Below are 14,338 nucleotides of genomic sequence, written 5' to 3'. Positions count from 1 at the left end.
GAAGTCATAATCTTCCTCACTCGTTAAGGCTTCCAATTCCTCTATTTTGTTTGCCAGACTTCTAGCATTGGTGAACAGGCTCTTTTAACTATTGCTGCTTTTACCATCATTGTTTGCCAAATTCGTTTTTTTTTTTAGTACAACTAGTACTGCACATTCCAGTGTTTGTTTGTAACATGGGAAGCTTCTTACAATTATCCATAACCCTCCCCTAACTTTCCCCAATCCACCCTCCACTAGTGACCTTTCTGCCACCTTATTTAACTGTTCCACCCCCCTTTCTGTCCTAGTTTAAATATCCCTCCACCATTCCCCCAAATCTTTCCCATAGCACAGCAGACCCCCTTTCATTTACGTGCAGACTATCCCTGGCATACAGGTTGTACCCCAATGAAAAGTCAGCCCAGTGCTCTACTTAATAAAATCTTTTAATTATATTAGTCTTCTACTTAAGCAATCTTCTTAACACCATGGAGTGTATCAATGAATTTCCAACAAATACTTTCCACCTTTATATCTTAATAACAAGTCACTTCATAGGATAGTCCTATAAAATTGCAACTAGCTATCTTTTAATTCATTTACCCTTTTCCTGTTTTTTTTCCTTCCTTTCCTCATTTGTGTTTTCCTCAAAGTGTCAATCTTTTGCCTGTTCCTCCTATATTTGATCCTAGCAGCATCCTACATGATTAGTGGGACCGTCTACTCCCTCATTTCAGCCAAACCTCCAGAACCACAAACCGTGTGTAGCTGACGTTGCTTCCAGAACGCCTTATTTCCGGAAGAATGCGCTCCGAATGGGAACTTTTTTCTGGAGTCTTCCGTTACACCCACCGAAAGCCTCATGAATATTATATATTCTGTTACATATATAACACTCCATAATCATTTGTGTTTTAAAAAAAACTCAAGCAAGCCAGTCTCATGCTATCAACGAATGCTGAAAAGACTTATGACAGGGTGGACTGAACTTCAAAACGTTTTCTTAGGCATTAGGGCTTAGTGATTATATGCTGTCATGGATTAAGGCTTTTTTACCAGCATTCCTCAGATCTAATGATGTTAATGGTTGTTTTCCTTTACGAATCCAAAATGGTACAAGACAAGGATCTCCACTCTCACTCGCTATTATGTGGAGTTTACAATCTTTTTCCCCCCCCTGTGAAATCAGAATGAACTCAGGGGGTACATATTGGCAAAACTTTTTTAGTCAACAATCCACAGATTTCCCTTCCAAATCTGATAAGATTCATTCAGAACTGAATCACTTTGACCTGTCTAACAAAATCAGTTTAAATGACAATAATGAATGGCAATCTCTGCATTGGGCTTTCCCCTTTTCTTGGTACCTTACTAAAATAAAATATTTCAGTGTTTAATTGATCCCAGGCCTGCATTTTTACCAACAGCACTTTCCTTACCTATTACAAATGATGGTTTGGGACCTTAAAAGCTCCATTTACGTGGTTGAGTAGATTCTCTTAAAAATGAATATTCTTTTTCTGCATTATTATTAAAACAAAACTAAACTAGAAAAAAAAAACAAACTCGCATCCCACAGATCTTTGATCTTTCATTTTTAATACACATTTTTTTTCTGTCTTAGCTATTTTATATATTTTTTTATCTGCTGTATATATCTTTCTAAAAAAAACTTAGTAAAAGAGAAGAATGGAAAACTAAAAACTGTAATATAAGTTAAAAAAGGATAGACAGAGTACAAAAAAAGAATAGAGGGAGTACATATAACAAATTTAATAAAATGCATATTAGTAGATAACATTTTCCCCAATTTCCTCCTGTTACAGTGAATATTCAGCAGGTTTTACATATTTTTAATAGCAATTCTGTAATTTTCACAAAAGTCCTATGCGGACATTAATTCTTTGATCTCTACTGCAGTTTGTGCGCTCCTTTTCTGATTTGCTATGACAATTTACACTTTGCTTTTGCATCATTTAAATAAATGTTTGATTAAGGAAGGCCTTTCATGTTAACATAAAAATTTCCAAAACAAGTATTCCTTATTCCTGTTCTCTGTGCCCTTTTCTGTCCTAATGTGCCTGGCCTTTTCTAGCCATTTCTGTTTTATTAGTATATTTGTCTACTAAATTTATCAATATTTTTAATACTAGTGAGGTCCTAGGTAACAAGAACTGGTATGAAAATCCAATTTACATACTGCTATATAAGTCTGTTAGAATGTTTTTTTTTCTTAAACTTGCTGGTGTGTAGTTTACTATAGCCTTTTTAACCATATGACATATCCACAAATAATACTCAAATATCAGGTAAGTAGATAATTTTTAGCTATTAACAATAAACTATATTTTTATTTTGCCTAGATCTCGAAACTAAAAAATGTCTCCAGGATGTGTCTATTATTGAATTTAAAACGAGGACGAATTTGCCTTTTGCAGTTTAGCTATATGGGGAAAAAACAAACACTGCTGTTTTTAGTGGCCTCGATATAATTGTTGTGTATGGTGTTGGTGTGGACTGAAACATCATGAACCTACAAAAAATTTCTTACATGCTGTGCAGATACATTGTTAAAGCGGCAGTTTATTTGTCTTCTGGACCACTAGTCAGTTCCGCCCTTCGTGTTGTGGTTCCTAGGTGGTTAGCCTTAGCTCTCTCTGCTATTGATGATACAGAAGAGGCACTGGAGTACAAGCAGCTTGTTCTTTAGGAAAACTTGTTTGCAATGAAATGTGTGAATCCAAATTAATAAATCCTGGAAATTCACAAGTCTTTGTGGTAAGCAGAACCTGAGAGGCCCACTCCAGCAGAGTCTAACCTGTCATTTACTATAAGTGTGGTAGGCTTTGCAGGCTTTTACAGGCTTCTTTGGAAATGTGGATTAAAAATATCCTAGCAAGAGTGGTAGGTAGATGCAAGTGAAAAAAATAGAAAATAGGTAAATATGATCCAGAGAGCCTAAATGGAAGCCATCTGAATTGGTAGATTGTCCACTTCATTCTCATGGCCTAATAAAAAAGCAGACCACTAAGCAGCAAGGTAAATGTAAATGTAAATAACTCCACTTTAGCAAGCAGATAATAAAAACTAAGGAATATTTTCCCATGTTATAAAAATCACTTTACATTGGTAACTTTGTGTATATTAACATGTTACTTAAAAGGTTTTCAAAGTTTAAACTTCTTATAAAATGAATTACAAATATTAAACACATGTTACATACAGTTGATGTAGTAGTGAATTTATGCCATGGTAAACCTTGAAACAATCCAATATATTTATAGATTTTGCTGTACCTACTTGTGAATTTTAAATTTAAGATTCACTTTTTACAGAATCCTGTGTTTTGGTGTGTTTTTTTCTTTCTACATGGAGCTTATTGTAGCATATCTAGGATCTAACCTGGTAGCCAATTTAAAGGCCTATTTAGGATGAGTGCCCTTTAGAACCTACAAAACATAATCATCTTACATGTGAAGTCATTCACTTTAGAGTTTATACATTTCAAGCAATCTCAGAAGACAAAACCTGCAATTTTTCAATTACTTGACTGTTGACTGTTCATCACTACAAAAACAACATATTCCAAGGACCCAGAGAATTTTATATGTGCTAATAACATTTTTCAGTACAAATAATGTCAAAAAACAAACCAAGCCGCCACTCTTAAGTATATAATAAGCTAAATATTGCAATATAATGATAAGCAATAAGTATTTACCTTTATCTCCATGAATAGCAGCAAAAACAATTCTATAGTTGGCACACCCTTTATACATGTCCACCATGTTGAAAAAGCCACATGAAAAAGATACATTACTTGTTTGGGTACACAAAAAATAACCGTTATATTTACTTGTACTTGATGTAGATCTAGAGCAGTGTTTCTCAACTTTTTTTTTTAACATGGGGAACCCCTTGAAATAACTTCGAACTCTTCAGTGACCCCTGCTATAATTACTTTTTCCACAATGCACAGTACATTAGAGTAGTGGACAGTAGGAACATATACGATGCTGGTAATTGAGAGGGATGCCACCCTTACAGATGCATTATTCATTTTGGCTATCAAACTGACCCGAGAGACCTAAATTGCTCATTGATCAAGAAACCCCGAGAAGACCCTAGGCTTACACGGAACCCTTGCTAAGAAACACGGTTCTAGAACAAATCAACTAGCCCCCCTTGATGTGACTACAACTATAAGGATACGTTTTGGTGATAAATTTGCATACTTTTCACAGCCTCTCCTAAATTTTGACTTTTACTTTATTATTTACAGGAGAGGACCCCCTAGAAGAAGATCAGAATGACCATGATTTGGATTCTGTGGCTGGTGTTCTTAAGCTTTACTTTCGGGAGCTTTCTCCACCTCTTTTTCCAAAAGAAATCTTTCCTGACCTCTTGAGTTGTGTTTGTAAGTGCTTGAATTTTATTCTACATGCCTGGTTCATCAAGCTGCCATAGCACTTTATACATTAAGAGATATTACATCATCATAAAACATAAACAGTTCAAATTTTTAAGTGTAGACTTTACCAACCAGTTGCTGCTTACTTGATAAGAACCTTTTTCTTTTTCCCTGATTATCTATGGTTAATTCTTGCCATGTGCCAACTCTGGATTGAGGTTTTTTTTCTAGTGTAATTTTTTGCATACACGTTTGTCAGTATTGATCCATTTAGTATTTGTACAGTGAGATAAAATAGTATAGGAAACATTTTTTTAATTGATTGCACATTTATTGTAATTCATAGTACAATACCTTTTAATTTTTAGGATTACCATCTCAGCCCTATTTTAATGTGGCACTAAAGTTAATGAAGTGATAAAATGTTTATTAAAGGTCAGAAAAATTGTTAATTAAGACCACTTAGGGTAAACTTGGGGTTCGTAAAAAGTTTAAAAGAAACCAATTTTACAATCTATATGGTTCGTACAGTCCCTGAGAGAACAGTTTTAACATGCATGAAATGAAGTCTGTGTGATGCCTAGTCAGTTTAGGTGCTTGTTTTATATTCAAATTTAAATTCTTTTACCTTTCTCCCAGCATTTGTTGGAAAACACTGGAACATGACTTGATGTTACAGGCATTTACAGAAAAATTTCATATTTCACATAACAGGCCAAGAGAAACCAGGATAAAGGGGGGGGAATGTAAAAAGTGTGGATCAGAGTTCCAACAGTGCACAAAATAGGAATACAAGGATCCTGGTATTCCATGTCAGGGTAGCACCATGTGCCAGTGATCCTCGTAATCAGCACACATCTAGTATGGAACCAAAAGTCCTAACAGTCCCATTGTCAGGACAGCATCATCCGATGTCTTGTTAGTAGCACACATTTAAGCACTAGGTGCTTTTATTCCCCATCAATTCTTATACTATTTAGGTAGTAAGCAACTTTTGGGCTTTCAGCACCAAGATACTTCCTCCCAGTTCCATACATTTTATAGACTCTACAGGGCTGCAGTTCCATAAATGCTGGCTGAAAATAGGGTTTTTTTTCTTTTGTACTTGCCATATTATCCTTTTTTTTTTTCAGTAATTCATTGAGGGGACACAGCTCCGTCTTCTTTCCTCTCATCATGTATGTTGGTAATCTGTTTATTCATTCAGAAACAGTAGTATGGAAAGTTATTTATTTTTCTGCTTTGGCAGTAACCAGATCTTGTGTCCTTTTAATTTGCACTGTGCCCAAACCTTATAGAGAAACAAGCTATAGCACACATTGAAAAGTACAGCCCTAAGGTTACAATACACACATCAGATAATCATCTATGTCAACAGAACAAAAAACCACCAATCGTTCAATGATCGATGACAAAAAAGTGCACAACTACAGGCCAACAACGCAGATGAACAAGGGTTGACGTTGGAAAGGACTGACCATCTTGGCGGATCCATTCGTGCGACGATCGTTCCCTATCTATTGTGCTTACAGTCGTGTACTGACTGTAACTGTACTGAGTGTGCATGCGCTTTGTTCATAGCAACACACCACTACACAAAAACTGTATGTGTGTGTGTGTATTATTATAAATCATCATTTTGTAAAACATTTTTTTTTATTTACAAAATGGAATATAAAAAAAAACATGGGTAAAAAACACACCAAACTAACAAAAGTATATACATAGACATATAAAAAGACTATTCAAATTGTGCCTCACTTCTCTTTTGAGAGCCATCAGCTCTCGTTCTGCAGCCCTCAGCGCCTGTGACATATTTTGAAGCATGCACGGCTGTGCAGTCTCAATCCTGCGAAGCACGTTTTTTTTTGAGATGTGACCTGTTTGGGTAAAAATGAAAAAGCATAGTGAGTTTCCAGATTTTTCACAGGTAAGTTTCCAGGTGATACAAGAACGGGGGTATTTCTGCATGCACAATATATTGATGATTACCTTATGTTTTTCCCTGTCCTCATAGTGACAATGTTGTCCATGTGCCCTGATGTGACTCCAGAATTTCCTGCTTTCCTTCAGAAATTATTAGGGCATCAGGTGGTGCAGCTTCATCTCAAATGTAAACGAGTATAGAAAAAAAAATTATTACATGATAAATACTACCAAAGTTCACCTATATCTCTTCCTTCTAGGTGCATACCCGGATCAAGATTCACTGTCTCCTTTCCAGCGCATCGGGCTAAAACAAAAAGCACCCAAATTACTAAAATCAAAAAAAATTCAGTTTTCCCCCACAACCACCCCTCTCCACGACCAATCCTCACTAATTAATATTACCCCCAGTTAAAATTATAATAGGTGTCTGCTATCGTAGTCACCCTTGTCCAGAATGCTCACCACTCTCCATTTCACTATGGCTCATAGGTGTTGCTCTCCTCCTTTGTGCCTCTGTGTTGACTCGGCTGTGGCATGTTTTGTATCGCTCAGAAAAACAGGAAATAATGTCACAGGTCAGGAAACGCAAATATTTCTGGGTATTGTTCATTCGTATGAGCCTTCGTTTTAATGATTTTGTCGAGAATGTTAGTTCGCGGAGCATTTTCATAAGGTAGGTGTTGGTGCTTTGCTAGTCTTTTATTTGAGCGTATGGTTTACATTAAAAAATGACTAATGCATTTTTTTTTTTTTTTTTTGCAGGGATCATGGCCTATGATGCATTTAACAACCTAGACTTCATTTGTGAGTTTATCTGAACTGTACAGATCCTATCCATGTCTGTGGATAGTGAAGTCAGGGGAGTATTCCATTTGGCATCTTAAAATGAAGGCCTACAATGCAATAGTGGAGCTGTGCAAAACCATAAATCCTACCACCAACATCAACTACGTGAAGTGCTAAATACAAAACTTGCGCACTTGTGTTCAAGAAAGAACTAAATAGTCGAAGCTTCATAGTGGTCAGGTGCTGGCGCAGAGGATGTGTATGTGCCTAAACTGCGGTACTTCAATCTGCTAGCTTTTACCTCTGATCACAAGGAAGGTCATCAATCAGTGTCCAGTCTGGGAGATAATGACGCAGGGATGAGTACACAGAGCCTGGATGAAACTCCTGACATAACCCATGTGGTTAACTAAGGGTTGATGCATCAATTCAACCCACACTATCCTACTTATTCCTTCCCCTCTCCATATCAGCAGCCTCACCTCCATCCCACCAATATGAGCCTCGCCTCGGCCCTTTCTCGGTTCAGCCAAATGACTATAGTTTTGGCAATGAAAACCACCAATATACCAATTTGTAATGGTGAATGTTTCAAATTTGTTTTATGCACTTTTGTTGATGTTGCTGCTGCTGCATAATAGTTTTCCCTTTGTACTGTTAATTAGAATTTGTATGTTCTACAGTTTTACAGTTGCACTTTGTTCAATGTTATATTTTTTTATATTAACCAAATGTGTATATTACTTTGTGTAATAATTGTATTAGATACCTACTTTCATGTATTCATCTTTTAAGCATTCGATAATTGCTGCATATGTCCCAGGGATGATTTGGCTTGCGGTGACATCCAAGTAGAGAACTTCATGTCTTGCAGAGATCTTTCAGTGGCAAAGTTTCTTAACATTGGGACTCTGTTCAGCTGTTATAGACTTTCTCATGCAGGTATCTTGTTTCTGGAGAAAAAGTCCTTCTGTGTGTTAAGTAATTTTTGAAAGCACACATCCGACATTCGCATTTTAGTCCTCTGGGGATGTCCAGCAAAGTTCATGTAGGAGATTCACATGGGAAATGGTGTCACGGTTCATCAACCAATGTTTACATCACACTCTGCACTTCTCTACAAGTTGTCCTTGCACATCTCGTTCATCTTGTTCTTCACTTAGCAAATAAACCATTGCAAGGGCTGCTTTCTTTTTACCTGAGAACACGTGGAAAGGCATTTTGCAAGGAGAAGTGTTTAAACAGTGTTCAGGACGAATGTCTCCTGGCAAAATGACTAATCATTCATGAGCAGGTTCTTTTTGTATCACTCAGAGCCCTGATTTCCTTAACGTCACTTTCTCCTATACATGTCATTTCCTGCGACCTTCAAAGGATCGCATCTAGTGTCTGTACATTATTGGCAATTATCTGTGAACGATCTTATTGTTTAAACATGTACAGAATCTTGCACTATATGATCATTCAAAATAATCGTTAATCTGACGTTAATTGTTTGTTATCCAACAATTTTTATCTGACGTTATATACCATGTAAAATGTTTGTCATTGTAACGGATCTTTCACGATCCCTTGCAACGACAATAGACTGAAAAACGCATGAACAAGCACTGTACATACAGGGCTGTTCTGCTTTATGGAGCTGCACGCTCTCCCCTTCACTTGTAATAACAGTCCATGAATGAAATCGAACGAACCCTAAGGCAATAATTGGATGAGAATTTTTTGCTAATTGTCTGCTGTTGAACTGTTGAAAATATTTTGAGATGAGTTCATAAATATCCTGTTAGTTTCTCTCCAGACTCCTCCCTTTTAAAATTTATTTTTGTTTCTTTTTTTTTTTTTTTGTTATATTGTTTATTTATTGAATTTTTAAATTAAAGCATGTGCAAATTTACAAAGAACAATTGTAAGAACCAAGTAGAAAGGCATCGCCCAAACATAAAACAAACTGTATATAAATAACCCTGAATTGTTTAATTAAAAAGGCTTCACATGTCAGAAGAGTGTTGGCTTATATGTTTACCAACAATAAAATTGGAAAACTACTGACAATGTGACATATTGACAGTATATTGTTTGATTGAATCACACAAAAACTCAGTGTGTGTTGTCATTGTCTACTTGAGATATTCAGTCAGTTGGTATTCTGCTAAAATACTGAATGATTGGGAATAGGAGAGGTGAAGGCTATCAGTTTAGAAGGAGGATAACCTAATACCAAAGGGAGTGAAAGGGGGAGGGGCAGGGAAGGTGAAGTGTAAGAGGGAGGAAAAAGATAGAAGGTAAGGAGTTGCTCAAGCCAAAGACAAAGATTTTTCTAGCCCTGTCTAGAATAATCAACCCTACCTTATGTGGTAGCTCGTGGTCCCTCCCATTTGTTGCTTCCTATAATTGCATGTAGCAATGTCTGATTGGTCCAGCTATTGTGATATTGGTGATTATTTTGTAAATTACTGAAAAAATATATTACATTACTATATTATTACTATAAATATTATAAAATAGTAGATTTATCTGAGGACTTAGCCTAAATAGCTGCTCGAACAGAGTTAAAGGAAAATACCTGGATGGAGATTGTGCATAGTGCGGTATTAGTATGTAACGCTATCTTTTCTGGAGCTCAGAAAACGAATAGAAACTTCCGTCTATCGGTGATACCAATTGGCCTACTTGATACATTTTTTCTCTGGCGCCTGGGTAGAGTATATTCAGTAGTTAGACTATCGGGGATGTGCTGAATATTCAGGACATAAACAGCAAGCAATGCAGAGGAAAGGCCAGCCTTATCTCTACATTGCCACCAGATATTGTGGTTGCATTTGATGGGGTCCAGAAGGTCCCGTTCTCATAGTCCCAAAGCATTGTGTTCGGGTCTACAGGGACTTGCCAAAACGTTTTAATCTCTGTCCATTTATTATGAGTTTAGCATAGACCACGAGGTTAAATCTTGTTAGGTCTGGAACCCCTAGTCCACCTTGAGCTTTGGTGGTTAAAAGTCTTTGGACAGGTGTTGTACTTTATATGACCATAAAAAAATTTTTTAAATCTGGTACTAAAGTTTTTTAAGCATCTGTGATGGTACCTTTACTAAATGGACCCCATTAGTTTTTTCTATTCATAAAGCATGTTTAGTAACTATTTAGTTCCAAAGGGTACCAATAATGGTGTGTACACGCCAGAACAATATCATAAACCTGTTCACCTAACTACTTTGTAACACGCACGCATGACTCTGCATTGTCTACCGTGCATATATGTAGTAATGACACACACACAGGGATTCATTAAAATCAAAGGCTCCATAGTTAAAAATGTTAAGTCTCCGTGACTTAAAAAAATAACTATTGTACAAACCCTTACCTGCCATGATAGGCAATGAACTGAAGATTGTGGCAGTAATAATTAGGTTTGTATGATCCATGTACAGTATAGTTTAGGTTTGCTGATTTATTGAAGCCTTGGAGAGCTTTAATAAATCAGGGCCAATTTTGGGTTGTGGAATAAGGAATGTACAACCTGGCATATGAAATATAACAGAGTGGCAGAAAATGAGCAAACTTTAAGATCTTTTGTGGGTCCCACGCTGTGAAACCTGGATGGTAAATGACCCAGGACAGGAGATCTTCTGTCCAATGCTTCTGGTACCTAAGTGGACAAACATATGAGCTTCTCTTTATGATCTATGTTTGTATCTTTGTTGTTTACTGTGCATGATTATTGGTATGCAATTATGTGCAGTGGGAAAAATCATTTTCAGACACCACATGGTAATAGGATAACAGATGGCTATATACTGTATTGTAGAAGGCAAAGCAATTCCCCTCTTTTTGTCCACTTGGATATTGGCTTAAAATATGAGCAAACTTATTTGCTATTATAATTAAAAATTCTGTAATTCAGGAAGCTAAATTTATTATTCTGCTTATCCCTTTAAGCATGCTACTGAAATGAGATATATTGCTGTTTGAGTCGATTTGCTGTTTTAGTTGGCTCTTGCATTAACAAAGGAGAAAATGTAAATCATTGAAAATGTAATTTGATTTTTGTGGTTTTCAGCTTTAGACAACGTGCAAGAACGAGCTTCCCATATCCGCAAGATTCTTCTGGACCTCCCTTCTTCCACTCTTGTGCTCATGAGATACCTGTTTGGCTTCCTTAATTAGTGAGTTTTCAGTTTGCTGCATAATTAGATTTTTGATTATTTTTTGATTTAACATGTGCATTGAAATATCTTATACTTTTTAAAAAGTTATTTAAAAAATAATTTACACAAATGCTTACAACAGTTAATAAAATGCACGGTGCATCCTGTCAAACACATACAGTGTTTAAAGGTAATTTGTATCAATATTTATTGACAGCAAATGGATTATGCCAAAGCACCCCAAATATCATGCACTTTCAAAAGATATAAATGATCACCAATACAAGTTGGTATGTTTGATTTCAGAAGGCCTTCTTAGATAGATTTAGTCATAAAATGTCTTCATTTGCTAGTTCACAATTGGGAACTGGAAGAAATGCTCTTCCTTTTCCTGCTTGATAAACCACCAGTGTTGGTGGATGTACAGTTGTCAACATTTTTTCCTTTTAGACTACAAGAAATTGTTTCCTCAGAATACCTTCATTGTCACTCTGGACCACCACAACCAGAAATTAACAGAACCCTTTAGGTTATGTGAGTCCGGTTAGCAATATGAGGGGGGGAAAAAAACTCCTTGGTGTCATCACAGACTTTTCTGTCGGAGCAGTTTTAGCTTTGATTGCCAGGGAAACCCAACAATCCCAGCTTCCCTTTATTGTATGGGGGAATAATGAACTCTCATGGGCCTGCACCTGGGGGATATCTTCTCCCAACATGGCCAATCAAGATTGCCCCTAGAAAGAAGAATGGAAAATGGTGGCATCCTGTGGTAGAACACATATAGGTCAGTCGATTTGCTTTAGGTCCGCTTTAAGTCACATTTAATGTAAGCCACTTTTATTAGTTTTAGCCATCACCCAATGCTACATCCTATACTATAATTATTCTTTTTTTACAGCTGTGAAGAAGCTGTAGGCGGGTGCCCATCCGCATACAGATAGTCCACAGGTTACATACTAGAAAGGGACTGTAGGTTTGTTCTTACGTTGAATTTGTATGCAAGTCAGGACAGGTACATTATTTTAATAAATCACAGCATGTGCGTCAGTTACTGTATAAAATCCCCACTGTGATTTCATCACAAACAAAGCAAAAAAAAAAGCTTGATGGAGCCTAGACATTCGTTAACTTCTGGAGCAATCTGTGCTTTGATATGCAGAAAGAAACAACTGCAGAGTTTGTCTTGGTCATTAGAGTTACAATAAAATTGCAGAACAGCTCACCGAATCGAAAAAAAAACACATCCCACAGCTGTGTTATAAATGTTACCGTTATTTTACATTGTGTTATTTTGTACTACAACAGTCACCCAGTGCAATACAATAGTTTTTTTTTTTTTTGTATTATTTTAATATTAATTAGTGTGTGAAAGGAGCACATTTACAGAAATAATTCAGATTGATTTAAAAAAAATCTATTGTGTCTGCTAACACTGGGATGCAAGTTAACACCATTCCAATGCTAATTAACCCCCTGGTTGCTGTAAAAAAAATAACTGCAATTTCTCAAAAATATTTTTTTACTTGAGAAATGCTCCTGTAGGTCCTCCTGAACCCCCCTTTTTCTTATTATGTTTAGGGGCTTTGCAATTGACTTAAAGGGCCTGAGGTGACCTGGGTAATCCAGCAAATCTGGAATAGGTTTCTTAAGTTGTTAGCAAATGTTTTCAATGCTGGACTAGATCCATTCCAGGTTTGCTGGATCACCCAAGTTCCCAGCTGATGAAAGTGTATCTTCAGCCTTGGAGAGTTTTAATAAATCAGGCCCAAAATTGCAGCAGCAGGCAATAGCCAATGTTAACAATTGGCTATTCCAGCTTATATTTTACCAATAATCTTGGACAAAATTACATGCTTTTTTTTTTTAATTTTTGGGGGGGGGGGGGGGGGGGCGAAGGAAACATCAGGAACAAGAAAAAGTGAAGCTGGCAGGGAAAGCAAATAAAATAACTAAAAGGATCAAATCCACAGTCAAAAAAAAAATATAAATACACCCCTATGTTTTGGGCCATTGAATGATAGGACTGTACGAGTCCTCGTAAGTTACCAACAAATCAGTTTGGTGGTGCTGTCTAGTCATTTCTTCAGCCTTTCATGTCATAGCTAGGGTTCAACTGTGGCTGTTATCTAGGCATTAATTGAATACCTTTGATGTATTTTGAGTACCCCTAAACACTATAATTTTACTGCAGCATGTAGTCTCAAAGAATAAGGTTTATTAGTCATTGTCTAGTTGAAAAAAATGTTTATAATTGTTATCTTTTTGTTCTTTGGGGTCTGTTAGTGTTTTATATGGACCACTATTTGACAACTAGCATTTACTGCATGTTTTGCATGTACTATAAAGATCTGTTTCATCTCTTGCTGGAGAAAGTCCTTTTTTTCTTTTTTTAATATAAAAGTTTTTTTTATCTAACATCTCAAACTTTCTCTTGTCCGAATTGGAAGAAATAAACATTTGTTTACAGGTTTTAAATTTTTTTTTTTTTTCAGTATCTCCCAGTTTAGTGATGATAATATGATGGACCCTTATAACCTGGCAATTTGCTTTGGCCCTTCCCTGATGTGTGTTCCTGACCATCATGATCAAGTGTCCTGCCAGTCTCATGTCAACGAACTAATCAAAACCATCATCATGCAGAAGGACAGTATCTTCCCTAGTCCTTCTGGCTTAGATGGACCTGTCTATGTTCTTGGGGGTCTCAACGATGATTGGTATGTAAAAAAAAAAAAAAGGTGATAATTGAGATCCATTTCATATTCTAGAACTCTCTAAAATTCTAATAGCATGTCTTGCAGTTCGTGAATGGCAATATATGCTAATGGGTGCCCTAATATCCACAGTACTTTGCTATTCAAGACTGGATATGATCAGTTTTGTGCATAGAGGTTTTATGATAGAGATAGTGGAAAGCATGAGTGGGTTAAAAAGTGAAACACTATCAGGTTGATGCAATAAAAAAATTTTTGTATGAAACTTGTTGGAAGCACTTTACAGTTAGATAATAGTTGAGAGAACAGCCTTTTTTAACGTATTTTTTGCAGTATAAGACGCACTTTTTCTTCCCCAAAACTGGGGGGGGG

General features: G+C 36.4%; 1 protein-coding gene across 2 annotated transcripts in view; it reads left to right on the top strand.

Moving 5' to 3' along the window:
• The window catches only part of LOC140339717 (SLIT-ROBO Rho GTPase-activating protein 2B-like), a 114,222-nt gene that overhangs the window by 66,760 nt on the left and 33,124 nt on the right, over nucleotides 1-14,338 (top strand). The window contains exons 16-18 of one of the 2 annotated variants that reach the window (XM_072424527.1): nucleotides 4,265-4,399; nucleotides 11,168-11,273; nucleotides 13,748-13,969. In XM_072424527.1, coding sequence (XP_072280628.1) covers nucleotides 4,265-4,399; nucleotides 11,168-11,273; nucleotides 13,748-13,969 — 463 coding nt within the window. Of the gene's footprint in view, nucleotides 1-4,264; nucleotides 4,400-5,526; nucleotides 9,167-11,167; nucleotides 11,274-13,747; nucleotides 13,970-14,338 lie in introns of those variants that run through there. The other variant, XM_072424535.1, reaches the window with a different exon arrangement.

This window comes from Pyxicephalus adspersus, chromosome 1 (genome assembly GCF_032062135.1).
Source record: "Pyxicephalus adspersus chromosome 1, UCB_Pads_2.0, whole genome shotgun sequence".
NCBI lineage: Eukaryota > Metazoa > Chordata > Amphibia > Anura > Pyxicephalidae > Pyxicephalus > Pyxicephalus adspersus.
This window is presented reverse-complemented; position numbering and strand designations above follow the sequence as displayed.